Source organism: Megachile rotundata, chromosome 9 (assembly GCF_050947335.1).
Source record: "Megachile rotundata isolate GNS110a chromosome 9, iyMegRotu1, whole genome shotgun sequence".
NCBI lineage: Eukaryota > Metazoa > Arthropoda > Insecta > Hymenoptera > Megachilidae > Megachile > Megachile rotundata.
Window position 1 is genome coordinate 16,778,974 of NC_134991.1, and position 25,099 is coordinate 16,804,072.

General features: G+C 33.2%; 7 protein-coding genes across 17 annotated transcripts; 5 read left to right on the plus strand and 2 right to left on the minus strand.

Annotated features, from left to right (window-relative positions):
* Positions 1 to 627: 627 nt before the first annotated feature.
* On the plus strand, positions 628 to 5,927 carry LOC100877933 (patched domain-containing protein 3). 2 transcript variants are annotated; one of them, XM_012296208.2, is made up of 12 exons: positions 628 to 746; positions 2,306 to 2,552; positions 2,737 to 2,807; positions 2,892 to 3,107; positions 3,163 to 3,740; positions 3,817 to 4,443; positions 4,517 to 4,644; positions 4,720 to 4,881; positions 4,942 to 5,212; positions 5,284 to 5,405; positions 5,475 to 5,643; positions 5,723 to 5,927. In XM_012296208.2, exons 1-12 carry the CDS (start codon positions 643 to 645, stop codon positions 5,746 to 5,748), a joined length of 2,721 nt encoding a protein of 906 aa, XP_012151598.2. In that variant the 5' UTR covers positions 628 to 642; the 3' UTR covers positions 5,749 to 5,927. The 2 variants fall into 2 exon arrangements, with proteins under 2 accessions (XP_012151598.2, XP_076391692.1); XM_076535577.1 differs by having other exon boundaries at positions 5,284 to 5,643.
* On the minus strand, positions 5,469 to 6,659 carry LOC100883752 (pre-rRNA-processing protein TSR2 homolog). 2 transcript variants are annotated; one of them, XM_003707822.3, is made up of 4 exons: positions 6,518 to 6,659; positions 6,341 to 6,422; positions 5,914 to 6,267; positions 5,469 to 5,634 (listed from the first exon to the last, which is right to left on the minus strand). In XM_003707822.3, the coding sequence occupies exons 1-3, from the start codon at positions 6,584 to 6,586 to the stop codon at positions 5,936 to 5,938; spliced, it is 483 nt and encodes a 160-aa protein (XP_003707870.1). In that variant the 5' UTR covers positions 6,587 to 6,659; the 3' UTR covers positions 5,469 to 5,634; positions 5,914 to 5,935. The 2 variants fall into 2 exon arrangements, with proteins under 2 accessions (XP_003707870.1, XP_012151597.1); XM_012296207.2 differs by lacking the exon at positions 5,469 to 5,634 and having other exon boundaries at positions 5,670 to 6,267.
* A 78-nt stretch (positions 6,660 to 6,737) lies between these two features.
* Mettl3 (methyltransferase like 3) lies at positions 6,738 to 8,970 on the plus strand. 2 transcript variants are annotated; one of them, XM_012296206.2, is made up of 5 exons: positions 6,738 to 6,874; positions 6,956 to 7,130; positions 7,229 to 7,427; positions 7,496 to 8,002; positions 8,080 to 8,970. In XM_012296206.2, exons 1-5 carry the CDS (start codon positions 6,821 to 6,823, stop codon positions 8,882 to 8,884), a joined length of 1,740 nt encoding a protein of 579 aa, XP_012151596.1. In that variant the 5' UTR covers positions 6,738 to 6,820; the 3' UTR covers positions 8,885 to 8,970. The 2 variants fall into 2 exon arrangements, with proteins under 2 accessions (XP_012151596.1, XP_076391693.1); XM_076535578.1 differs by having other exon boundaries at positions 6,742 to 6,874; positions 6,969 to 7,130.
* A 29-nt stretch (positions 8,971 to 8,999) lies between these two features.
* LOC100883972 (neuroepithelial cell-transforming gene 1 protein) lies at positions 9,000 to 11,458 on the minus strand. Its single transcript, XM_003707824.3, has 5 exons — positions 11,317 to 11,458; positions 10,877 to 11,121; positions 10,437 to 10,800; positions 9,932 to 10,360; positions 9,000 to 9,874 (listed from the first exon to the last, which is right to left on the minus strand). The coding sequence occupies exons 1-5, from the start codon at positions 11,380 to 11,382 to the stop codon at positions 9,458 to 9,460; spliced, it is 1,521 nt and encodes a 506-aa protein (XP_003707872.2). The 5' UTR covers positions 11,383 to 11,458; the 3' UTR covers positions 9,000 to 9,457.
* Positions 11,459 to 11,465: 7 nt separating this feature from the next.
* Positions 11,466 to 13,745, plus strand: LOC100878158 (RNA exonuclease 4). Of its 4 annotated transcripts, none has more exons than XM_012296201.2 (2): positions 11,466 to 11,605; positions 12,560 to 13,745. In XM_012296201.2, the coding sequence occupies exons 1-2, from the start codon at positions 11,550 to 11,552 to the stop codon at positions 13,386 to 13,388; spliced, it is 885 nt and encodes a 294-aa protein (XP_012151591.2). In that variant the 5' UTR covers positions 11,466 to 11,549; the 3' UTR covers positions 13,389 to 13,745. The 4 variants fall into 4 exon arrangements, with proteins under 4 accessions (XP_012151591.2, XP_012151593.2, XP_012151592.2 ...); XM_012296203.2 differs by lacking the exon at positions 11,466 to 11,605 and adding an exon at positions 11,841 to 11,976; XM_012296202.2 differs by lacking the exon at positions 11,466 to 11,605 and adding an exon at positions 11,919 to 12,059.
* A 140-nt stretch (positions 13,746 to 13,885) lies between these two features.
* LOC100884085 (senecionine N-oxygenase) lies at positions 13,886 to 17,307 on the plus strand. Of its 2 annotated transcripts, XM_003707825.3 has the most exons (9): positions 13,886 to 14,131; positions 14,495 to 14,780; positions 14,904 to 15,509; positions 15,608 to 15,746; positions 15,813 to 16,074; positions 16,139 to 16,242; positions 16,301 to 16,388; positions 16,530 to 16,693; positions 16,887 to 17,307. In XM_003707825.3, the coding sequence occupies exons 3-9, from the start codon at positions 15,316 to 15,318 to the stop codon at positions 17,193 to 17,195; spliced, it is 1,260 nt and encodes a 419-aa protein (XP_003707873.1). In that variant the 5' UTR covers positions 13,886 to 14,131; positions 14,495 to 14,780; positions 14,904 to 15,315; the 3' UTR covers positions 17,196 to 17,307. The 2 variants fall into 2 exon arrangements, with proteins under 2 accessions (XP_003707873.1, XP_076391696.1); XM_076535581.1 differs by lacking the exon at positions 13,886 to 14,131 and having other exon boundaries at positions 14,490 to 14,780.
* Positions 17,308 to 17,863: 556 nt separating this feature from the next.
* Positions 17,864 to 24,991, plus strand: LOC100874680 (membrane-associated guanylate kinase, WW and PDZ domain-containing protein 1). 4 transcript variants are annotated; one of them, XM_003707826.3, is made up of 11 exons: positions 17,865 to 18,064; positions 18,699 to 18,779; positions 18,851 to 19,076; positions 19,168 to 19,571; positions 19,647 to 19,835; positions 19,896 to 21,033; positions 21,092 to 21,227; positions 21,295 to 21,837; positions 21,907 to 22,077; positions 22,139 to 22,273; positions 23,251 to 24,991. In XM_003707826.3, the coding sequence occupies exons 2-11, from the start codon at positions 18,731 to 18,733 to the stop codon at positions 23,413 to 23,415; spliced, it is 3,156 nt and encodes a 1,051-aa protein (XP_003707874.2). In that variant the 5' UTR covers positions 17,865 to 18,064; positions 18,699 to 18,730; the 3' UTR covers positions 23,416 to 24,991. The 4 variants fall into 4 exon arrangements, with proteins under 4 accessions (XP_076391691.1, XP_003707874.2, XP_012151608.1 ...); XM_012296218.2 differs by having other exon boundaries at positions 21,298 to 21,837; XM_012296219.2 differs by having other exon boundaries at positions 19,908 to 21,033.
* The last annotated feature ends 108 nt before the right edge of the window (positions 24,992 to 25,099 follow it).

Consider the following 25,099-nt stretch of genomic DNA (forward strand, 5'->3'; position numbering starts at 1 on the left):
TGTCTCTGCTAATGAATGCTAACAACGTTAGGAAGAAAGCTGGTGAATGAGTATGAAGTAAGAGTGGTTCGGTGCCGCATTAGTTTACTGCACTAGAGCCTTATAAGTTTCCAGACCTTATATTTTATTAAATCAATTACTTAAATTAAAGTCGACGATAGGGTAGTTGTTACGGCTAATGTATTGAAGTATGACACTGCTAAGTGTACTACGTGGCTATTTCATACTTTGCTAAGTTTACATTTTCACTTTACTAATTCCAATAGTAGCACATTCTGTACTTTAATTATTTCAATAGCAGTACGTCTCATACTTCACTCATTCTAACATGGTAAAGTTATCTTCCTAAGTTTGTTATTCGCAAAAAAAGTCGGGTTTCTTCCCGACATCTTCGGAACTCTTGAACCTCGCAGATCGCAGACGCATCGAAAACGATGACCCCTCTGCGCGAAGACAATAAGGAGGGGTGATCCACGTTTATACTCCTCCTCGTACAGACGATGCTTCCAAGCGAACGTTATATAATTGTGGTAGATTACTACCAACGTTGGTCACATGCATGCTGCTGCACTCGGCTCTCAGCTCTCCAACGCTCTCGGTGGACATTCAGCTACGGAACGACCTGAGCGTCGCACCTCAAGGATGGAAACGCAACCAAGAGGAAACGCATCCACGACGATCACGTGGAGACAGCTGAAGGACATACTTCTCGACCTGCACCTAAACGTGGATCGCATCTTTTATTAGTGAGTGAGCTCTGTGCCTTCAAATTCAATTAATCAAACAAAAACTAATTGCTTCCGTACAACAGTTTATGTATAACACTTGCAAAATTATTAAATATTTAAAATTTAAATTACGTAGTTCCACAGACAGCGACATTGAAGTATCCTCGTTCCAAACATTCAAATTGTCAGATCTATTTTCGATGAGAACATCCTTGACGTAAACAGTCTCCAAAAAGAAAAAAATAGATCGGATGTCGGCAAATTGAGCATGATCGCGTTCTTCTGTCGGAAGTGCATTATCTCCGTTTTCGCGGTGCGCCTGCACTATTGGCATTTTACATTGACACTGAAATATATTAAGTCTTGGTTGAATAATAGGTTTCGTCGAGTAAATTGGCATTGATATATGCATCCATTAACGGTAATTTCATATAAAAAAGCTAATTACCGGATCACAGACAAGGTTGCCTTTCAAAGATAAACACGACGTGTACGATTCTGAAAAGAAATCTTTCGTAGGAAAAGCAATGTCATCCCGTAAATTCAATTGATAAAACTTCTTTGAGGTAATTCGATCTTAATTGTCGTTAATGACCGCCGCTTAAATTGCAATTGAAGAACCACGTCGTGGTTGCATTCGTGGTGTCTTTAACCGGGTGTTCAATCGAATAACGAAAATGTAATAAATCTCGTTAAGTTTCGGAGCTTGAACCCTGTATAATTTGATCCACTTAAGGTGAGATCATCGCAGCCCCCTTAATTAGCTGAATGCCCATTTTGTTCCACGAATTGGCCTATATTGGGTAGCCAATTCCTCTGGCGCCACCCTTTGAGTTTAACATCGTCTTATTTAAAGATCATTTCCTTTCTAATTGCTTAATTACTTAAAGGATTATACCACGGTTATCCTTCCAATTGAAACTGCATTGTAACTCGATGAAGAAGCTCGCAACCTGGAAGATCGATCGATGCTTAGAATCATGTTCAACGTGTGACGATTCCTTTGAAGATCAAATCAGTCTCATTTAACTCGATTGACACAGTGAAAATGGCCACGTGCAGAATAAAGCGTTATAATGACAATTATTAACGATATGATTACACTGTTAGATATAGTAGAACCTCATTCATCTAACATGTTCTCTGACGCGGGTACCACTGAGATTTCTCAGGGGCAACACATTCTGCTTGATATGCTTTATAATATTTTTAAGAAATCAATGGAGTACGTTTAATACAATCTAACTTTCTTGCTCTTTGTATTCTTTGAATTATATTAAATTTATGAAGCCAATCATAGATGATTTGTATAACAGCAATGCTGATCCAGCGTTTTGCTAGCCAAGGATATCCTTTAACGCTAACGTAGCGACATGAAAGTTTGTGGAAGATTGCTTCTCGAATGACTTCATTCTCATGATTCAGCTCTTCGATTCCAAATCCATTCTCGATCTAAAAAATATATTTCGAATAGGAGCTACATTCTACTAAAATGTCTCTATATACAAACTATGTATTACTTTAACTTACAATGCTCAAATGCGGAGTACAGTCGCCAAATTCAGCATTATTTTCAGCATTGGCCTGAGTATTGGCAAAAGACCGTGGCTCTGGCTGTTGGTATCCTTCTGCCTAAACTGTATCTGCGGCTCGGGACTGTTCTTCTGGAAGGAAGAGTTCGACAACATAAATTTGTTCGTACCCCACGATTCTGTGATTCGCACCGATGCAGCCTGGGTGAAGAAACACTTCCGGGACGATTTCCGATACGAATGTATCATCGTCACGGCGCCGAATGTTCTGGAACCCGAAGTGCTGCGCTCGGTACATAGGCGATCATGAATTATACGAGTATCTGCGAAGGTTCTTTTCTACTTTACGCATGATCATTCTTTGAAACGTATTTACGACTCATCAGATTTTCCTTGCACTGAAATCTGTGAGCTGAACGCACGAGCCGTTTGTAACTCAACAGCTTCAATCTTGTGTATATCTTCTTTCTTCTCAGATCTACAAGATCGAGCAGGCGGTGAAGTCCGCAGTGGTGAATAACAACACGTGGGAAGACGTGTGCGCTGGGTAAAATCAAAATTAATAACCTGTCCAATCGCTTTGTCCAATGTAATTTGATTCTCGTACCTTAGGTATCTGTTCGAATCGCAGATACCTCTCCTGGTTCAACCCGGACGAGACCAAGGACGTATTGAAGGATTTCGAAATCCCTGAGGACATTATGCAACACTTAAATGATACGGTGTTCAAGAACGGATGTATATATCAATCGATTATACAGCTCTGGGAGAGTGGCTTATCAAAGGATGTTCGTAATCTGACGAAGAAGGAGGTGCTGGACGATGTGACCAAGGCGGTCAAACACAAGTGAGTGTAAGGGAAGTTTGATCTGAGATGGGTTATAAATAAAAATGTATTGCAGGATTAAGAACAACCTACTGCACAATATTGTACCTCTTCTGTCAGGCATCTATTACGACAGAAAGGGTCGCGTGAAAGGCGCGAACGCGACCATTCTGAACTGGATGCTGAAGAAAAACAATCCAAACGCGGCTGATTGGGAATTGGAGTTCATAAACAGAGTTCTTTATTCCGATATCACGTTACCACCTGGAATGCAGGTGTATGCTATAGCTTCGAGAAGTTATCTGGACTCTTTGCAACAAATTTTTAACAACAATTTCATGGTACTGGGCTTTGGAATATCCTTAATCGCTGTTTACGTGATGGCTATGATCGGTAAATGCAACGCGCTGGAACAACGGATTTATCTGTCGATGATGGGAGTGTCGGTGGTTGGTCAATCGATCTTGTCATCTTATGGGCTGTGCTATTACTTGGGATACTCGTATGGACCCATACATTCTATTCTGCCGTTCCTATTGCTTGGAATAGGCGTCGATAACATGTTCGTTATCATGCAGAGTCTGAATAATTTATCGGAGACGGATCAGTCTTTAGAGATTCCTATACGCATCGCTAAAACTGTTCAACATGCTGGTGCGAATAAAATTATAGATTTATAGCTCTATCTCTCAATTCCTTTTCTAATTTTTTATTCTTCTTCTCTTTTAAGGTATGTCCATCACAGTTACGTCCTTTACAAACATGATTGCATTCGCTTTCGGGATTACCAGTGTGATGCCATGTCTCAGATCGTTCTACGCGTTTAGCACTTTGGGAATTATGTTCTTGTACATCTTCGAAATCACATTTTTTATAAGTTGCCTAGTGTACGACGAAAGGAGACTCGAAGCAAAGAAGGATGGGTGTTTCTGTCGCCCCAGATTAAACTGGAAACTAAATGAATGCAGTCAGAGAAACACTCAACAAATTATCTTCGAGAATTATATTGGACCAAGAATCACCAAAGTCTCATCGAAAGTGGTTATCCTAGTAATCACTGCTGTGTTCTTATGTACCAACGTATGGGCAGTGTTTCAAATAGAGCAGAACTTTGACCCTCACCGATACTTAAATCAAGACTCTTATCCGATTCAGTTCAACGAGAAGTTGAAACAGTATTTTCCAAAGTATGGAAAACGAGCTGCAATTTACTTGACCGGCGTGGACTATTACGAGGATCGTGAAGCTCTTTACCAACTTGTAGAACTTCTTAAACGCAATCAATATATTAACAACAGTACCCTTGATCCTTGGTTCATTGCTTATGAAAAATGGTTGAATGCCACTAACCACAGTAGTAAGTTGGTTTAATAGTAAAGTGAATGTCTTAGAATCAATTCTGCAAATAATAAATAAATTTTTAATTACAGATGATATTGAAAGTAAAGAAGAATATTATAATGTCCTGACAGAATTTTTGCTTTTGACAAGAGAAGGACAAGTATATATCAAGGATCTAAAGTTTGATTCAATACCAGCTGGAGAATATAACATAACGGTACTAATAAGCGTTTGGCAATGTATAATTACTTGTATCATCAAAGAAATTACATGTTTCATTTCTTCCTGTTAGACATCACAAATTCCAATACAACACATTATGATTAATACAACGTCGCAGCAAATACAAGCAATGCAATCCATCAGAGAGACGATTCGGGCTACAAACTTCTCTCAAGAAGATCATTATATTGCTATTTTTTCAAACGATTATGTTACGTGGACAGCGAATAAGGTACCGACAGAACATTTCATCTCTTGTTCATAGTAATCTTAGTTACTATTTTTTTTACAGATTATAGGAGAAGAATTAGTTAGAAACTTATCTCTAGAAGTAGTGTCTATTGGCTTAGTAATAGTGATATTCCTTAGAAATTTACAGACATCTTTCTGGGTGTTCTGTTGTGTTTTCTTCACTCTCATTGACTTATTAGGTTCTATGTACTTCTTGAATCTGACTGTTGAAATATCTTCGAGCATTATAATTTTACTGTGTGCGGGATTAGCAGTCGATTACGCTACACATATTGGTTTAGAATTTATACGAGTAAAAGGCAGTAAAAATGGTAAGCGGTCATAGGATTTGCTTACAAGATTGAATAACTACATTCAATAACAAATGTAAATGCTTTTTCAGAACGTGCGATCGCCACACTTTCTATTATTGGCCCAGCTGTATTTAATGGAGGCTTAAGTACGTTCCTAGCATTTGTTTTGCTGGGTACTAGTGAAGCATACATATTCAGTACTTTTTTTAAGGTATTACAAGAATATTATTTCTGTTATTTATTCATTTTCCGAAATACATATGAAATTTCAATGTTTCAGTTGTTCACTTGTGTAGTGATATTTGGTCTGTTCCATGGACTATTGTTCTTACCAACCATTTTAAGTTTAGCAGGCCCTAGTGAGAGGTCAAGTAAAGTTAAAAAAAAAGAAGTTGTTGTTTCAGATCATAATGGATATTGTAATGTTCCTTTGTCTCAAACTGAAAAAGGTGATATTTGATAAAAAGATCAAATGTTAGAGAAAAGATGTTTATTAATATTATTTCACAAATTTAATTTTCTTTTTAGATTCTGGAACTAGAACTGCCAAATAAAATTTGACAATATTCAAAAGACTGTTTAGATAAGTACTTGATTACGAAATTCTAGCATATAAATTTCAACCATAAGACCAATGCACATGTACTGTAAAACAGTAGTTTATACATACTTTGTTAATCTATCCTTTTATACAAAACAAAATAGAAATAAAAGAATACCATTCTGAATGTTATGTCCTAGTTATCTTTTTCGCCTAGTTCTTACTTCTGTCCATTCATCATCAACCTTTGCATCCCCAGAAGCTTCTGCTTCACTTTCAGAATTATCATCTTCTACCATAGGTGAACTACGAACTTTTATCACAGGTTCATTTATGACAATCCATGACTGCAGTGGTGGTAGTTTTGCAAACTCTGTCATTGCCATACTTTCATTGCCTTCAATGCAGTAATGATAAAACCTCAATAATTCTTCTGCAACTTGTATTGCGCTGTCATCTTGAAGCTCAGTGTTAAAATGTTCTTCCATATAATCTTCTAGTTCAGTAGCAACTTCACTGCTATTTAGATTTTCTACACAAGTATCATGAAAGAACAATTACAAAATGATTAAAATAAAAATGTAAAAGGCCATGAAAGTACAAACCATTCATATACATAACCTCTGTCATGTAAGGGCAGAAATCTATGGCTCTTTCTTTTAATCCCATTCCATGTTCCACAGCCATCTAATATATAATAAAGATATATTTAATAAAATCTACGTATAATAACGCAACATATACATTTTATCAAAAAATTCTTGCAAAAATAATACACTTACTCTTAATGCAGTCCAATTGCTAAAAATACGTTGTGTGACAGAAAGAAAAAATTCTTTGGTATTTGACATCTTCCTTTCAATTAAAAAATCTTAACACCAGTACTTAATTAAATTATTAGTTAAATTTAAAATACAATCAAACAACATCACGCAGTATATGACACAAAGTGAATACGGCAAGCCAGCCATGTGTTTCCATTCTTTTTCAGTTAAGGTTAGATAAGACTGGATAGAACCAGGTTAGGTTTTGCAATATAAAGTTAGTAATGCTTAGTAATTCATAGATGCTGCAGTTTTTTTTTAATGGTCATATGTATACTTCTAAACATTCCACATTGTTGTAACTACTATTTAAAGGTATTTAAGTTACTATATAAAGTATTTTAATTACTTTTCCTATGTTCATGTGTACTTAAAAATAAATACATGTTCTAAAAGATTTGTTGTGAAGATATGTCAGACGCTTTTGAAGAGATTCAAGCTATTAAAATAAAAAGGAATAGTCTGAGGGAAAAATTGCAGAAAAGAAAACGTGAAAGACATGAATTATTTACCCTTACTTCTGCAACACCAGTATCATCCACCTTAACAAATGAATCACCTCTTGCTGGTGGTAAGTGAATTGATTTATTAATTTTTTTTTTTAAATTCAAGATTTAATTTTCAGACAAAAGTAATAAATACCAACAAATATTAATTGATTTATATTAGATACAGTTGGACACTCACAGCGATCAGATCATAGCGAATATGAACGAGATGTTTTATGCATCTTACACGAATCATTACCAAATTTACCAATCACATCTGCAGAGTTAATAGATCAGCTTCGAAAGAATCTTAATGCAGATGTATGTTCAACAGATATACATAAAATTTTGGAAAAACTAGCAGCACAAGATATTGTTAAGTTAGTAAGTTTCTGCTTTATGATATAATTATAGTTCATTAGCAAAGAATAATAGAAAACTTTTGTAGAATCAAAGAGGTGACAGAAAATGGTGTTTTTGGATATACAGTATTATCAGTGATAGAATCTCAGTCATCATATCAATCTCAATCAGATGATACAGAAAATCCAGAAAGTGCAGAAACATCTGCGTCTGAATTAAATGACTATATGCCTACAGAGAAACAGCCCAAATTGGACAAGAAAAATACAGAAGATATAATGTCTCTTATATCAATGCCTACAATTAGAGAGAAGGAAAATAAGAAGGTTGGGGAGCAAATTTTAGATTTATTATCAAAGCAAACATCTAAAGAAAAATCATTGGCTGAACGATTTCGATCTCAAGGAGGAGCTCAAGTTATGGAATTCTGTCCTCATGGTACAAGAGTAGATTGTGTCAAGTTAAATGGTGGGCCAGGATTTGCAGAAAAATGTAAAAAACTCCATTTCAAGAAAATTATTCAAAGTCACACAGACGAATCTTTGGGTGACTGTAGTTTCCTTAATACTTGTTTTCATATGGATACATGCAAGTACATATCATAAGTGAAGTACAATGTATCAGTATAGTACATATTTAAATTTTTTATTTAAACGTTTTATTGCATAGGTATGTTCATTATGAAGTTGATGGACCAACAACTCAACCAAAAGAACCAAATGAAATGGATACTGCAAGTACTGCCACAGTAACTAAAGGTTTAACATTAGATAGCAAGAATGGTAGTAGTACTAGTTGTCCAACACCTGGTGGATCCTTAGGTAGTGAATTGACTCTGTATCCACCACAATGGATACAGTGTGATTTACGTTATCTTGACATGACAGTATTGGGTAAATTTGCTGTTATAATGGCTGATCCTCCATGGGATATCCATATGGAGTTACCATATGGTACCATGTCAGATGATGAAATGAGACAGCTAGGTATACCTGCACTTCAAGATGAAGGTCTTTTATTTCTATGGGTAACAGGAAGAGCAATGGAACTTGGTAGAGAATGTTTGCAGTTATGGGGATATGAAAGAGTAGATGAAATTATTTGGGTGAAAACAAATCAGTTACAGAGAATAATAAGAACAGGAAGAACAGGTCATTGGCTAAATCATGGCAAAGAGCATTGTCTAGTTGGTATGAAAGGTAATCCAAGAATTAATCGAGGATTAGACAGTGATGTTATTGTAGCCGAAGTTCGTGCAACTAGTCATAAGCCTGATGAAATTTATGGAATTATTGAACGTATGAGCCCAGGAACGAGAAAGATTGAATTATTTGGACGACCTCATAATGTTCAACCTAATTGGATAACATTGGGAAATCAAGTAGACGGGGTTCATTTAATCGATCCTCAACTCATTAAAGCCTTTAAGAAACGATATCCAGATGGAAATTCAATGAAACCTAGTAAACCATAGTAATAATTTTAAATCATTGTAAGATAAATGAATAATTATTTTATTACATAAGTTATAAAAATAAAATTGTGTTTGATAAAAATTAAGGACATTCTTAAATTCTTATAAATCTACCTTTAGGTGTTCTTTAAAAACTCTTTATTTTGGTATTTAAATAGACATATATTGCATTTAAGGAATAGAATAATAGTATATTAAATATAATTACAAATATATAAATTGATGATTTTTTTTTTAAATTTACAATTAGTATAAAAAATATTTGTACATATTTGTTGAACATACTTAGTTCATGCTTAAAGCAGCATAGACATATGCTTTCACATATTGTTACTTTTCTCATAGTGCTCCTATTGGTACATAATTTATATGCATATATATGATTTATATATATTTCATATTAAGTAAGTACATATATTAATATCAACTTATGTCCATTTTACTTAAACCAAAAATGGAATGCAATCTTTAAATATCAAGAAAATTTTTTATATATAATTTATAAAAATTTACAACTGAGCAGATTACAAGAACATAAAAAATATTCTAAAATAGAATGTAAAGTTATTAATATTAAATATAACCAATACTGTTACGTTTTTGTTTCAAAAAACTTCTCTTTAAAGTTAAAGAAAAATGACTTTCACTTATCTTATTAATTGATAATCCAGTAGATTGGTTCGTTTTTGTTGGTGTCAAAATTTGTACATTTTCTTTTTCATTAGTATCAATTAGATTTTCTAACAAATTAATACTGTTATAATTAACTTTATTAAAGGAATCAATCCAATGTCTTCTTCCATGTTCATCTTCTGTTGTTAGGATATGATCACCAATTTTAAATCCAAAATTCGCGATAGATTTTTCATCTGTTCTTATACAAATTTTTTCTTTAGGTATTACAGGAAAAGATAAATTATACTTTTTATTTAGAGATCTTGTACCACGAGTTATAGCAAAGCCAGTATCAAAAAGGAAGCACTGATATTTCTAAAAAATTATAAAGTTTTATTAGATCCATCAACAACATTAAATGTAAATTCTTACCATTCCCTTTGTATCTTTAAGCTGCCCTTCAGTAATTAGCTGTGTTGCATTTTCGATGCACTTATTAGGATCATAGTCCAATTTTACATTAATTTTTGATTGAGCTAATTTACATTCAGCATTTCCCATAGCTTTATCTATATCTTTAAGTAAATTGGATAACATGTCATATGCTTCTTTTAAGGATGATTGATCTACATGTGTTGTAGCAGTATGCCTGAGTATTTCCTTAACCAATAAAGGATATTTAACAATTCTTGATCTTGGCACATCTATATAAGTCCATAAATCAACTGAATGAGAAGATTCTAAACGTTTCTTTAAAAATGATTGAAACCTTTTATTTGTCAACCGTTTTTCATCCAATAATTGTTTGGCCCATATCTGTGTTCTAGATCTTTCTAAGTATGGTTTTATTAATGTTGGAATCTATAAAAATTATAAAACAGACATAAATTCAACAATTGTTTGATGCATATGATATTAACATTTCATAATAACTAACCCAATTTAATAATGTGGGTCCAACACTATCTGTATATCCACACTGATCTCTTAGATCAATCAATTTATCCCTTAATCTGCTATGTATTTCAATAAGTTGTGTTATATTACCAAAAAGTGTCACTAACTCATCAGAAGTGAAAATACCAGTAGATATCAATGGTTCATAATAATAATCTCTGAGAATGCATAAATCATTTATGAATACATTTTCTCCACAATACAATTCATATATAGCTTCTTGTCTTTTAACTTCTTTTCTACTTAAAGAGTAATTAGATTTGTCTTTGGTACTTGTTTTAGCTATATCAAGTACCCAACTCTTAAGAGTAAAACTGTTAGTGCATTCAATATTCTCTTTTTTCCTAAAAATTACAATAACAAATAAATAATAATAAATATTTCTAAATCTGTAAAAAGATATGACTTAAAATCTTATACTTTTTCTTCAATGTTCCTGTGTCTGCTTCATTTTCTCCAAAAGTTAAATCTGTTGTGCTTGGTTGAATAGTAAAAGACCTGTGAAGAGTATTTCCTTGTTTCGTACTAATGGCAGAAGAAGAAAAAATACTGCTAGCTACTTCTGTGATTCTTCTTCGTTTTTTCTTTTTTCCCATCTCTGATTCAATAGATATATCCATTGAACTAATACTAATGGCATCACTTTTTGGACGTTTTCTAGAACGCTAATTTAATATAAAAATAATAAGTAAACATAGTATAACAAATTTCATATTATATTATTGTCTTAAATAATTCAAAAAATGAAAACTTTAAACATAAAAATGACGAAGATCAACAAAAAATATTCTTGGTTAAACCTCTGTTGAAATAATAACAAAGGTTATTTTGAATATTATTGTTAGTACATGAATACTCACCAGCCAAAATTTTTTACGAGGTTCTTGAAAAGCATCTTTGATTGTATTATTACTATCATCATACATTTCTTTCAAATTTTTAAAAATCCATGCAGAATTTGAAATGAGTGCAATTATTCATAGGTATTCTACCGGTGGTAACGGTTAAACTACGCAGGTCTTTCAGAAGAATGATCCATCACTACAAACTTGGCAGACGTAAACTCTAGAATATTTTTTAAAATTATTCTAGCATGGTGGTTTCTTTAATTTTTACCGTGTGTTTTATTGCAATAATACTATACGTGAGGTAGGAAAAAATCTATATTACACATAAATTGGGGGCGTCGTTTAGTCACGTTAGTCATTCGTACTTTTTATTGAAAAAGCATACTTAGAATAAATATTAATAGAATTAAGTTTAATGTTTCATATTAATTATTTTGTACAGTATCTGTTTGGGTACTAACATGTTTTATTTAAAAAAATGTTTTATCTACAAATTTGTAATCTTATCTTTGTTCAGTTGCATACGTTGAAAAGAGACAGTATGATAATTTCACTTCCAAACGTTACAACTGTTTTGAATTTGTACCGCCATATTTAAGTTGACATATTATTTGGCATTTTATGAATAATTTTAATTAACTTGCACATATTTTTGTGTGAACTTGAAAACAGGCAAAGTATATTTTATTGTTTGATAAAAATCTGTGTGTACTATAAGGTTTATAACTGCATTTAAACACGTGTTAAATGAAAAGGTTAGGATAGGTAACAGTGCATATAACAAGACCAGTTGAATTCATGAGAGAACATCATCACCGAATCACGAATTTTCGTTCATTCTGCGCAAGTTAGGCAGATAATGCGCATGTGCTTTTGTGCGTTTTCTATGATGAACAAGTATATCCAGTGGTCTTTTATTTTTAAACTTTTATGAACCGAGAATCACTTCCAAAAATTGTACCTGTAATGCATTATTTTATAAACTCTTAAAATCTCAAAATCTTCAAGTTTCAAAAGTCTCAAAAGATTCTGAAATTTCAAAGTATTAAAGTCTCATACCTTGAAAGTTTCAAAATTTAAAAATTGTATCCACCATGTATATGACCGATGACGTAAGAAGTGAGTCACAGAAGCGCGACGTGAGTGGTAGGCGTGCTATATGCACTCATTCATGGTGCGCAAAACGTTACCGTTCTCTCGTGAATTCAAATGTAGATGTATAATTAAAAATCATTTGTTTTATTGGTATTTTTAGAAAAAACGAGGAACAGCAGAAGCAATGTCGTTCTAATAAAATTACTACTAAAGGAACCATGGGTGAAAAAGATAGGCAAAGTAATCATCGGATTACCCCAAACACGCAACGGAATGCGCCTGGTCGTAATTGGGAAATATTTAAGAATATAGTATTTAATTCATCACCGCTAGAGTCGAATACTTCTAGCAAAGAAAATGTTAAAAAGAAATCAGTTTCCCATCAGAAAGTAAGGAAGAAGCATCATTCCTCTATATTGAATGAAGAACATGTAACACAATTTAATGATGAAGAAGTTTACGATGAAAATAAGAAGAAACTGACTAAACACATAGCAATAGATTGTGAAATGGTGGGCATAGGCGATGGTACAGAAAGTATGTTAGCTAGAGTATCTATTGTAAATCGCCATGGCTTTTGTGTGTACGATAAGTATGTAAAGCCAAGAGAACCTGTACAAGATTATAGAACTAAAGTTAGTGGTATTCGTCCTCACAATCTTCAGAATGGAGAAGAATTTGAGATTGTTCAAAAAGAGGTAGCAGAAATTTTAAGAGGCCGTATTTTGGTTGGTCATGCATTGAAATATGATCTTGCTGTATTGTATCTATCCCATCCAAGAAAACACTTACGTGATACTTCAAGGTTCAAAACCTTTCGACAGTTGTCCAGGGGAAATACACCCAGTTTAAAGAAGCTTGCATATGAATTATTAGGTAGAGAAATACAAACAGGAGAGCATAGTTCAGTTGAAGATGCAAGAGCTGCAATGCAATTGTATGTACTGTATAGAAATAAGTGGGAGTCTGAATTCTATTCTAAACGATAACTTAAATTAAAAATGAGATGTCTACCTCTATCACTGAGATGCTCTACAAATCTTACATATATATGACATCATTTCATTAATTTAAATACTTTTTAAAAGTATTATACTTTTTAAGCATAAGATTGTGGATAATCAACGAAAATGTGTTTTATATCAAGTATTGTATCAAATAATTTAATTCAATTATCCATGATTATATAAGGACCAGTTTTCGATAATTTCATGCTCTTGACAATAGTTATAAATTTGGAGTCATGAACATTAAGTCTAAGTATAACTAAACTGTAAATAAAACATTGTTATCAAAGTGTAAACACTTGTGTTAAAAAATTGCAAAATATATTTCTTTTTCAGATACATCTCACGTGGTTATTTATTTTATTTTAGTAAATTTAAAAAAAAATCGTTTTATTCCTTTCTATGCTACAGTTGTTAACTAATATGAAAGTAGTCATGATCACTGCTGGATGGTAATATACTACAATAAAACGGATCAAGTAGGAGGCTTACTCAAAACATAATTAATCCATGTCACTATGTATTAACAGTTTTGGATAAATAGTAAATTCCTTCTTCCCTGCTCACTTGAAGATTAATTAATGTTAATAATTTGTATTAAGTAGAACGATTATTCTGACGGAGCTGACGATTATCCGATTACCGAATATGTCCGAGATTTTTATCTTACACGTAAACGCTCCTCGATCTATTATAATCGTTTAAAATTTCGTCAACACATTTGGGTAATTCCATTGATAATTTTAACATGTACTCAGCATTTAACAATTCAGAATACGTGTTAAACAACACGCAATGCTACTATCTATCTAATTTCACTAAAAGAAGCTACTGCGATTGCTTTATCTATCAAATATTTAGAATCGAAATATCGCGGTATAATGGTATATAGAATGGTTTAAACTGTAAACGCTTCGTAAGTTATTATCGAGTGCAGTACAAACAATCCTTATCGATAAAGTACAAGTAGATCCAAAAAATCAATTTAGTTTTATCAAATTATTAATATATGTTCAACTTGTAAAACTTGCTTTTTAAAATTAGTAACAAACAGTAAACGTACTAGGAGGAATTAAAATTCATTAAAGTTTTCAGGGTTGATGCAGCAGCCTTTAGCGTGTCGCGAAAGGCAATAAACTCGTTGATTTTTTCTACTTCCATAGCGGCAATTCTATACGGATTTCTCGTATATAGTAACATGCGTGGAAGACACGACGACCTTGTTATCAGTAACAGCCTCCGTTCGAACGATATACTTCTGCTTTCTGTACACTGATTATTTTACGATTGGTCATTTCGTATTTCTTCACCGCGTGCAGTGCATCGACTCCGTCAACAAGTCTGTACCGTTCTTGATCTATACTTTTTCCTTGTGTAAGTAACATATTAAACGGTAGACAATAATTTCAATATCGTTAAACAATAGCAATTTTTAATTTACATTGTTTTATGCGCGTTTTTATAGTATGTTTTATTAACTGATACGGTATCTTTCAGTGTTTGAACATCTATTAAAACTGTGTACCTTTGGCATTTTATGCAAGAAACTCACGTAATAGTAAAGAAAGTCTACTATCCAAGAAAAGAAGAAAAAAGAGGGAACGTTCATGCTTGTAACTTTCGATCGCACCTTTCCCATTTGTAACTCAACCGTGTATACCAATGCATTGCATTGTCAATTGAACTTGTGATTTCAACGTAAATATATATTTTTATTTGGAAGAAATAACTAACGAGCGATACGCGTTAAATTTATCTCCGTTCGGGCGCTACCGAGTCAAGAGAAGAGACGCTTAAACGAACGTAGGGTAGCAAAAGTAATATTGTTAGCTGCAATAAGATTTTTAACGAAAAGCAAAATTTTGTTAAGTCTCCAAACATAAAAGTTTGATCACAATTCGTAAGAAACATGAAAATTGCTGTGATCGGTGCTGGTTCCTGCGGTCTCGCAGCCCTACGGCATTGCACTTCCGGTGCATATGACGTTGAAGTAGTTTGTTACGAAAAAACGGACCAAGTAGGGGGTACATGGGTTTACAGGGAAGAAACTGGTTTGGATCGATATGGTTTACCGATACACACTAGTATGTATAAAAATTTAAGGTAAAGTCAATTGTAATAACAGTGGAGAATTAAATTTTTGATATCAAGTTTATCACCGAAACTTAATAGTCATTCTCTTATCATTTATTATTTTGCAGAACAAATCTTCCAAAGGAAGTAATGGGGTATCCGGATTTTCCTGTTCCGAACTCACCCGAAAGCTATTTGACTCGTTCGCAAATGCTTAACTTTCTGGTTTCCTATTGTGACCATTTTAAACTTCGTCCATATATCCGGGTATCTTATCAACTTTACTAATCGAGCCGTTCACCATCAAGAAAATAATAAAAGTTCACTTTACAGTTACTTCATAACGTGGAACTAGTAGAACCATCTAATGGGGACCGGAAGTGGACGGTCAAAGTGAAAGATTTAAAGAACAACGTCGTCTTAAACGAATCATTTGACGCAGTTATGGTTTGCAATGGACATTACTTTGAGCCTAGCTTCCCAAATTTGAAAGGTCAAAATGTTTATCAAGGGAAGCAAATGCATAGTCACGATTATAGGGTTCCGAATACTTTCCTTGACAAAAACGTGGTTGTTATTGGGGCTGGTCCTTCTGGTACGTTACCCTGACACGTTAAATACTTATCGTAATTCGTGTATGATAAAATAAAAAATAACAGGTATGGACTTGGCTTTGGACATATCGGGATACGCGAAACGCGTGTTCTTGAGTCACCATTCGAGAGACCCCATAGGCACCGTATTTCCATCTAACGTTACACAGGTGAAGAAAGAAATAAAAAGAGTACCATAAAAGATTTTATCATTGTTACAATTTTCAGAAACCAGACGTGAGAGAGCTAACTGAACAGAATGTAGTGTTCAAGGATGGTACCAGCGAGCCGGTGGATATAGTTTTTTATTGCACAGGTAGTTTTGTTTAAAGTTTATGTATAAATTGTTACAAGCAGAACCTCATCTTACGTAAAGCTAAGAGACTTGACGCATTTAAAAAAAAATCGCTCTCTACGCACGAGGACACTTCTCATTATTTTATTCAATTTGTCAAAGGGTACAAATACAGTTTTCCTTTTCTGAGCGAAAAGTGTGGAGTTCGAGTTGACTCCAACATGGTGACACCGTTGTGGAAGCATCTTATATCGATCAAAAATACCAGTCTTGCTTTGGTCGGTCTTCCCTACTACGTTTGTGCCTTCAATATGTTCGATCTGCAGGTATAACGCGATGAAACACGATCTTAACGCTTGCGTTAACAACCAGAATGATGCCTTTATTGAAAAATAGATATCTAGATCGTTATAGTTAAAATTTTTTAATTCCAAGATAAAGCATGATAAATTGAAAGTTATTAACACAAGTGTTGAAACAAAAAATTAGGATTATTAAGAAGTTATCGATCGATGGTAGGTACGATTCGTCCTACAATATTGGAGCGGCAAGAGAGACTTCCCCTCCCAGGAGGATATGTTGCGTGAAGAGGCGGAAGAGTTGGAAAATCGTGCAAAAGAGGGTCTTCAGAAAAGGCACTTTCACATGATGGGATTTAATCAGGATCGTTATTACGACGATCTTGCAAATACCGCAGGAATCACGCCATTACCACCGGTGCTCACGAAGCTTCACAACGAAAGCAGTACAAATTTCTTGGATGACCTGGTGCATTATCGCGAAAAAAAGTACAGGATTATCGATGACTATAACTTCATTCAGCTTTGAAATGCGTCATAATTACTGCCCAGCGAATATTGAACGACCTAATATATATTGTATAAAGATATTTTGTATTCTGAGCAGATCCAATTACAATGATTATATAATGTAGACTAAATGCTGCTTTCTGTTTGCTATCCTATTATAATGATAGAATTATACAAGAATTGTAAAGAAATTATTACCCGTAAAGTGTAAAAATGGTATGAACTGAATTCTAATTAGAGTAACAGTACATTTGAGTTAGATTTCTGAGAAGCATGTTTGCCACGTATGTTGTAATATTTCTATGCATTAGATCATCTTGTGTTGTATTTTCGTGCGGTAGGCGTTGTATCTGCACTCGTATTCCCACACGCTATACCTTCATATATCATTTTTATGCGCATTTTTTTCAACGTTGTATCTTTATGCATTTTTTTCTATGTGATGCATCACTGAACTGCATTGTTACAGTTCATATTGCCTACTAGTAACTTATAAAATACAAAACTGGAACTAATAATTTGTTGCAAAAAGTGTGTGCACATCTTGTACTGCACACTGTTACAATTCTTGTATTATACAGAACAATATAAATGCATTTGTATGCATTTTATGATTAAATATCCCGCCATAAATTAGTTAGTGCATGATCCAACCGCAAGATGATGCCTGAACGCAATCGTTGGTTAAATGCCTCGATTGCGTGCGGTGCAGTGTTGTGTGTGATGTAGCTGTGTAACGAGCGCGAGTACATTTCACTCCATTATCATTTCGAAATGATGAGCATTTCCGCGGTCCCGAAGTGATTCAGTGCCGAAATATTTCAGCCCGTTTTGACGGCTGAGCCACGATGGTTGAATCAATAGGGAAGCACATGGAAAGGAGTCAGTGTGAGTAAATCTCGGTGGAAAAAATATTTACGGAGTACATGTTTTAACTAGTTCGTACTATCGTTATTTTCTACGTTAGAGAATTTCGCGTGCAGCTTCCACCGTTCATAATTCTGTATGAGTGGCACTATAACTGCGGTCTAAGGATACTCGTGAAGTGTCGACTGTTTATCATATTTGCGCATTTTCAAAGGCTATAAAAATTTGATTTATGTCGAGAATCACGATGTTACTTTTCTAGATAGAAAGTTGCATTCAATGATGCGCGATATGTGGGCTACGCACAGACTCTCTCGGGTGAATGCATTCGTAAGAATGCATTCACGTCCGCCGTATGTCGTGTTCCTCTCCTGCTTTATGTAATTTTACTACGGACACCTGTCCGTCCGGATTCAGAACATCGTAAATTTCGGCGTTCGAATAACGACGTGGAGGAGGTAGCTTTGCTGTTACTGTCAACTGTTTTCATTTTCCTTATCTGTCAAATGTTTGGAATAACCGATAAAGAAGTTTTCGGTTGTCGGGAGCCTGCCGATTTGGATAGCATGATTATTGAGCGCACGCAACTGAACTTAAAATAACGTGAACAATATTCTTGAACTTATTCTTGAACTATTTCATTATTATTTAACAGGGTATTAGGGTGGAATTAAAGAAATTAATAAAATGGCTACAAAAACAGAAGACACAACATCTATTGATAATACCAATGATGGTATAAAAATGATCATTTCTCATTCTTGCTAAATATACCACTGTATATCATTGTAATATGTACAATTGTAGGAGAAAGTATGGACAAGGAGGTATTAGCAATTAGTGGAAACGATGAAACTGGTCATCGTATTCCACCTACATATTTGTATAATTCAAGTTCTGAACAAAACACAGGGATATCTAATCAAGAGCAAAGCAATAGAAATCGTGCTCAAGCTACGGAAGATCAGTTAGGACCACTGCCACCAAATTGGGAGAAAGCTTACACAGACACAGGAGAAATTTATTTTATAGAGTATATATAAAATGACTTAACTTATGATAGTAAATTATATTTATTTTACAATTATTTGAAATATTTATGTTTACCAATGATTATTCCACAGCCACAATACAGGTACTTCCCATTGGCTAGATCCTCGTTTATCTAAATTTCAAAAAAGATCTCTTGAAGAATGTTTGGACGACGAATTACCTTATGGCTGGGAGAAAATAGATGATACTTTGTATGGTACATATTTTATTGATCATGTGAACCGTAGAACTCAATATGAAAATCCTGTGTTGCAAGCCAAAAGGGCACAACAAAGTTTGGGAGAACGAAAAAGCCCTAATTTTACAAGAAATCCTGATAAATTAAAGGGTCAAAGAATAAGAACAACATTGATAAAAAGTTCAAGAGGACTAGGATTTACTATTGTTGGTGGAGATGATTCGGTTGAAGAATTTTTACAAATAAAAAGTGTTGTACCAAATGGTCCAGCATGGTTAGATGGAAAATTGCAAACTGGTAATATACAAAGTTATGTAAAAAGATCACTTTTAATAACAGCATAATAAATTCTTAAACAAATTATAATTACAGGAGATGTCTTAGTGTATGTTAATGATACATGCGTCTTAGGTTTTACTCATAATGAAATGGTAAATGTTTTTAAATCAATTGGTAGTGGTGAAACTGTTACATTAGAAGTATGTCGTGGTTATCCATTACCATTTGATCCAAATGATCCAAACACTGAAGTTGTTACTACTATTGCTGTCAATGCTCCAGGTAAATTTTTGATTAAATAATAGCATGTTTTTGGTAGAAGAATAAATTCTATTTCCTCAGATATTTTAACAGAAGATCCCAGAATGTACATGGATCTGGATCCTGCTTTACAAAATAACGGTCGTTTTAATTTCCTGGATTCTACACTCTTGCCAGTACATGGTCTTCAAAACGGTGAAAATCTTGCAACAACGTCGGTAAATTCAATGCCAGATCTTTGTATTTCGGATAAAATTAATACGATTAAAAGACCCAGTAGTACAGATATATTGATGTCTGAAAGTGATTTGAATGACTGTAAAGATTCAACAATGTCTTCCAAACCAGAATTTCTCAGTATTGCAATTGTAAAGGGAACTATGGGATTTGGATTTACGATAGCTGATTCTGCTCATGGCCAGAAAGTTAAAAAAATTTTAGATCGTCAACGTTGTAAAAATTTGATGGAAGGTGATATTTTAGTTAACATAAATGACATAAATGTAAGAAACATGTGTCATTCCGAAGTAGTACAAGTTTTAAAAGATTGTCCTCGTAACGAAGAAGCGTTAATACATGTACAAAGAACAACATCAAAATCAAATGAAAAGAAAGAAAAAAATTCACAGGACTTTTTCAGAAGTAAAACACCAACTGCTGACATTTATAGCACTCAGACAAAGACTGTTGTACCAAGCCGACCAAAAACACCGCTTATCGACACTAGAAATCATCCGAAGTCACCAACAAGTGCAATGAGGTCAAACTGGAATGAACAGAGCGAAAATGAATTAAATCCCTTAGATAATCGATACAAATATTCTGAATATACTCATGGCATGTACTATACCGATCCCTATAAAGCAAATATTACGAACTTGTCCGATAATTTTGCAACAATGACGAATTTAGACGATGATCCTGTACGAAATACGACTAAAAGAGATTGGGTGACAAGTGATAAGTTAAATATAAATAATGACGTGTATTCTATTGATATACCTCATCATGATAATATGTTAAAACAAAATGGATGTCTACATTCAGATTACTATAAAGATTTGTATACATCACAATCTCATTCTCAATATAGTGAACAAGATTATAATGTATATTCTATTGGTCAAGAGCAAAATGTTGATACCGGTGAAATATGGGATAAACGGAAAGAAACTACTAGTTTCGAGCACGAGCAACCACATTCCAGTTCCATACCTCGGTAATTATGAATATACTGAGTTAACTATATTGGTTCTAACAGAAATAATAAATTTTAGGTATCCTCAATATAGCAACGAGTTATTGTGTCCAATTGTGCCTGATATAGAGTGGATAGAAACATTGGTAACTTTAGTAAGGCAAGATACAGGATTTGGATTTAGAATAGTAGGTGGTACAGAGGAAGGATCTCAAGTGAGTTAATAAGTTATTATTACTTTCAATCAAGAGAAATCAAAGATATTGATAATGTGATTGTTAGCAGGTTTCAGTTGGACATATAGTACCTGGTGGTGCAGCAGATTTAGATAATCGACTGAATACTGGTGATCTAATTATGTCTGTTGACGGTGAAAGCGTTATGAATTCGTCGCACCACCACGTTGTTCAATTAATGATAGCTGCTGCTCAGAATGGTAGAGTTACTTTGGGAATACGCCGCAGAATTAATACGCAGGATCATCTTCCGGAAAACCTTCAAACACCGTACAACAGACAAATGAATCTCCAGTATCCTTATGATGTAACAGTTACTAGAATGGAAAATGAAGGTTTTGGTTTTGTTATTATTTCCTCGGTTAATAAAGCTGGTTCAACAATTGGTAGAATAATCGAAGGATCTCCAGCGGAAAGATGCGGACGATTGAATGTTGGAGATCATATTCTTGCCGTTAATCATGTAGATATAACAAATGTATGCCACAAAGATATAGTGAACTTAATTAAAGACTCCGGATATTCTGTTACTTTAACGATAGGTTACCCTCTTGACGATTGTTGTAGTAATACATCTCTATCGCAAAAGGTAGTATTTGATCTTGATCGTACTTTTAATACCTAACACAATATAATGATTATATAAAATGAATTACAGGATGAACCAACATGTGACGGAGATGGAGGTCAGTATCATGCGGTTGAATTAACCCGTGGAACTAGAGGATTTGGTTTTAGTATTCGCGGAGGACGTGAATTTCAAAATATGCCATTGTTTGTTTTACAAATCGCTGAAAATGGTCCTGCGTCTGTTGATAATCGATTAAGAGTAAGTACACCAGTACTAAATTATGATAATTTAGTATATATCTTAATAATGATGATTGTAGGTTGGTGATCAAATAATTGAAATAAATGGAATCAATACTAAAAATATGACACATACGGAAGCAATTGAAATTATACGAAATGGTGGACCATCTGTTCGGCTTTTAGTTCGTCGTGGTTGCCAGATGCCTTCAGTGGTAGGTGCTCCTCCACACCTCTACGATATGAATATATGAAATTAACCATTCTAAATAACATCATATTAATCTATACAAAATTAACGATATTTACTTTTGCAAATGTCGATACTAATGCTAACGTTACCCTTATATAACTTTCCCTCATAATTTTACACGAAGCTTCAAAGTTTAACATTAGGTACCATAAGAAAAAAAAAACAAAAAACAATTAAAGACAATACGAGAAAGAAAAGAATGATTGCAAGAGGTTGTTTTATTGCAGTGAGAGTTAGATTAATACTGTTTTACAGTACTATGACATTCGGTACAGACATATCTGGTGCAAAAGGGAAACAGTGTGTTATATTGTATATTTATGGAGTTGGTTATACATATTATACGTAGGTATGTAGTAAGATATATACTTTTTATACGCGACACGTCGAAATCAATTTTTACAACATTTACATGTCGTGCAGCTTCTATATTTGATAATATATTATTTACATGATCATTAGAGCTTCAAATGATATATTGCAATTAATATTAGTATATAAATACCGAGGACATGGTTGTTGATTCTCAATGAAATTATACTTTATAATGGTATTAATATTAATTATATATATACATATATATATATATATACATATTAATTGTAATGTTTTGATAATTAAAATAGGAAATCTTTATACATTTTAAGTTGAAGAAAGGAGTGCGTAAACGACTTTTCTTGCAGCTATAAATATGACTTACGAAAAGTCCGATTTATAGGGATGATACTTGCTCACTCTAACAAAATTGGACTGGTGCTAACTCTGTATTTAAATGATATAATTTCTGAAAGAAAAAAAAACAAATATTAATTCATCCTAACACGTGTGATAGCTTGAGAGTATTGTGCCTTGCGCGTGTTCCATATTTAATAACAAAATTATTAAGTAAAAGCTTAAGCTTTTGAAGTGATTATAAATTTGTATTAAACTTCATTGTAGAGTAATCTCACAATCGACCAAATAAGTATTCGACCGATTGATGAGGGCACCCCACGCAGGCATTTATTCAAATTACACGAGGTGGGTGTGCACCCTAAAAAACGTCAGAAAGTTCGACTTTTCATTTTACTCAACTGCTGTTCATCCAAAAATAGATATTTATGATAAGCATGTTTAGTATATAAACGACTATAAACGGTATTTTCATCGCATTTATATTATTAAGATAAGTTAATATTTCATAAAATCAAATATCAAGAATCTCCAAGATGGTTCGCTACGTATTTAAAGGTTTTGCATTTTTCTAAACCAATTTATATTAGAAATTATTGTACAAGTGTACAAATGTGTAAAGAAATATGATAAAAATGTAAACATTAAGGCAGTACAATCTATTTGTAATGGCAAATAGCATTGATACCCGTGAAACATTATAAAAGTTAACTATTTTATAATCTTAATAGGAGGATAGTTATACATTGATAAATTTTAGAACAAAAGGAATTTCGGACTGAAAAGATCTAAAATAAATATTTCATTGTATGTAGTAATTGCATAAGTTCCATTATGAACTCCTACAAGTGTACAATTTTTATGAATCTCATAGTATATTATTCAGTGTTTTATCAACTCTATTTTTTTGAGCAGCATTTGAATGATACTGTCGATATCGTTTTTCTTTTTAAGTATTTATTATGACTGTATGAAATATATAGCAATAATTAAATTAAGTACTGATACAACCAAAGAAGCAGATGCACTTATCAACCATTTAAAGATGCAGTGCAGAAGATCAATGTAAAGAGAACTTATTGCAACATTAATTATTTAATGTTTCCTGTTGGAACAATTTTTCATTAACGATTGCTCGATAACATTTATAAATAAACAAATGATGATGGAGAATCTTCTATCAAAATAATCTCGTCCGATCTTTTATTAAAACATGTTATATATGTAAAAACTAATAAATATATTTTTTTACTAATAGATCAATAATAACTAGGAAAAGAAAGTTGTTCGGTAGAATGCGATAAGCAGTGTAAATCGCGATGAATTATATTATACTTTTAAAACCTTATCAGGCACTCGTGAAATCTGAACGTAAAATCTCCATTGTTCATTATTTGTTTAAGTAAACAATTTTACCATAATATCATGTCAATGATGAATAGCGATAATCGCATTTAAACCAGATTATATTTCAATTACATTATAGCTATTATCCTTATTTTTTTATAATTAATATACATATATATTCGCGTATACAATTGTATATTATGTAGGATATAAACTGATTGTAAATATATACATAAACATTTCAAAAAAGGTCGTATGATATTGATAATTATGTTTCATGAAGAAAGCGATAACTGTTCAATTAAAATGTATCGATGATTTTTGTAATTTGATTATTAAACAAAACTCCATGTCTTCTGTAGTTACAATTTTATCTCTTGCCAGGATACATAATCTGTACTTATAAACTGAAAGTACTTCATCATCGAATGTTACTTTATCTTGTCACTGCCGTGTAATTATGTAATTTCTCTGACGCATTTCATATTTATTACAAAGAATTATTCAATATTGTACATGTTCGTTGATACTATTGACTCCCGTTAATTGTAATGACACGAATAAATTCGAAAACTGGATGTTGTTTTGAAAATGTTAGTGTACCATCATTACATCATTGTTGATAAATGTACCAATAATAAATACAAATAACAACAACGAATCTGTTTTTCACTTCAAATTAATAGTAGGCAGTGTAAGGATAGCTTGATCATAATGAATCAGAAATTTTTCTTATTTCTGTTTACCATCAGTACCAAAAATAAGTTAT

Bases quoted from the DNA above. Each gene is read 5' to 3' on its own strand.
- LOC100883752 (XM_003707822.3), bottom strand. From the start codon at position 6,586: ATGTCAAATACCAAAGAATTTTTTCTTTCTGTCACACAACGTATTTTT. The intron at 6,423-6,517 runs GTAAGTGTATTA...ATTATATATTAG, and splicing joins GCAATTGGACTGCATTAAGA to ATGGCTGTGGAACATGGAAT. The intron at 6,268-6,340 runs GTTTGTACTTTC...ATACTTGTGTAG, and splicing joins AGAGGTTATGTATATGAATG to AAAATCTAAATAGCAGTGAA.
- LOC100884085 (XM_003707825.3), top strand. From the start codon at position 15,316: ATGAAAATTGCTGTGATCGGTGCTGGTTCCTGCGGTCTCGCAGCCCTA. The intron at 16,389-16,529 runs GTAGTTTTGTTT...AATTTGTCAAAG, and splicing joins TATAGTTTTTTATTGCACAG to GGTACAAATACAGTTTTCCT. The intron at 16,694-16,886 runs GTATAACGCGAT...GATCGATGGTAG, and splicing joins TCAATATGTTCGATCTGCAG to GTACGATTCGTCCTACAATA.
- LOC100878158 (XM_012296201.2), top strand. From the start codon at position 11,550: ATGGTGGTTTCTTTAATTTTTACCGTGTGTTTTATTGCAATAATACTA. The intron at 11,606-12,559 runs GTAGGAAAAAAT...TGGTATTTTTAG, and splicing joins GCAATAATACTATACGTGAG to AAAAAACGAGGAACAGCAGA.
- Mettl3 (XM_012296206.2), top strand. From the start codon at position 6,821: ATGGTCATATGTATACTTCTAAACATTCCACATTGTTGTAACTACTAT. The intron at 6,875-6,955 runs GTATTTAAGTTA...ATGTTCTAAAAG, and splicing joins GTTGTAACTACTATTTAAAG to ATTTGTTGTGAAGATATGTC. The intron at 7,131-7,228 runs GTAAGTGAATTG...GATTTATATTAG, and splicing joins TGAATCACCTCTTGCTGGTG to ATACAGTTGGACACTCACAG.
- LOC100883972 (XM_003707824.3), bottom strand. From the start codon at position 11,382: ATGTATGATGATAGTAATAATACAATCAAAGATGCTTTTCAAGAACCT. The intron at 11,122-11,316 runs GTGAGTATTCAT...ATATTAAATTAG, and splicing joins CTCGTAAAAAATTTTGGCTG to CGTTCTAGAAAACGTCCAAA. The intron at 9,875-9,931 runs GTAAGAATTTAC...ATAATTTTTTAG, and splicing joins TTAAAGATACAAAGGGAATG to AAATATCAGTGCTTCCTTTT.
- LOC100874680 (XM_003707826.3), top strand. From the start codon at position 18,731: ATGGCTACAAAAACAGAAGACACAACATCTATTGATAATACCAATGAT. The intron at 21,034-21,091 runs GTAATTATGAAT...AATAAATTTTAG, and splicing joins CATTCCAGTTCCATACCTCG to GTATCCTCAATATAGCAACG. The intron at 22,274-23,250 runs GTAGGTGCTCCT...ACTTCATTGTAG, and splicing joins GTTGCCAGATGCCTTCAGTG to AGTAATCTCACAATCGACCA.
- LOC100877933 (XM_076535577.1), top strand. From the start codon at position 643: ATGGAAACGCAACCAAGAGGAAACGCATCCACGACGATCACGTGGAGA. The intron at 3,108-3,162 runs GTGAGTGTAAGG...AATGTATTGCAG, and splicing joins ACCAAGGCGGTCAAACACAA to GATTAAGAACAACCTACTGC. The intron at 4,645-4,719 runs GTACTAATAAGC...TCTTCCTGTTAG, and splicing joins CTGGAGAATATAACATAACG to ACATCACAAATTCCAATACA.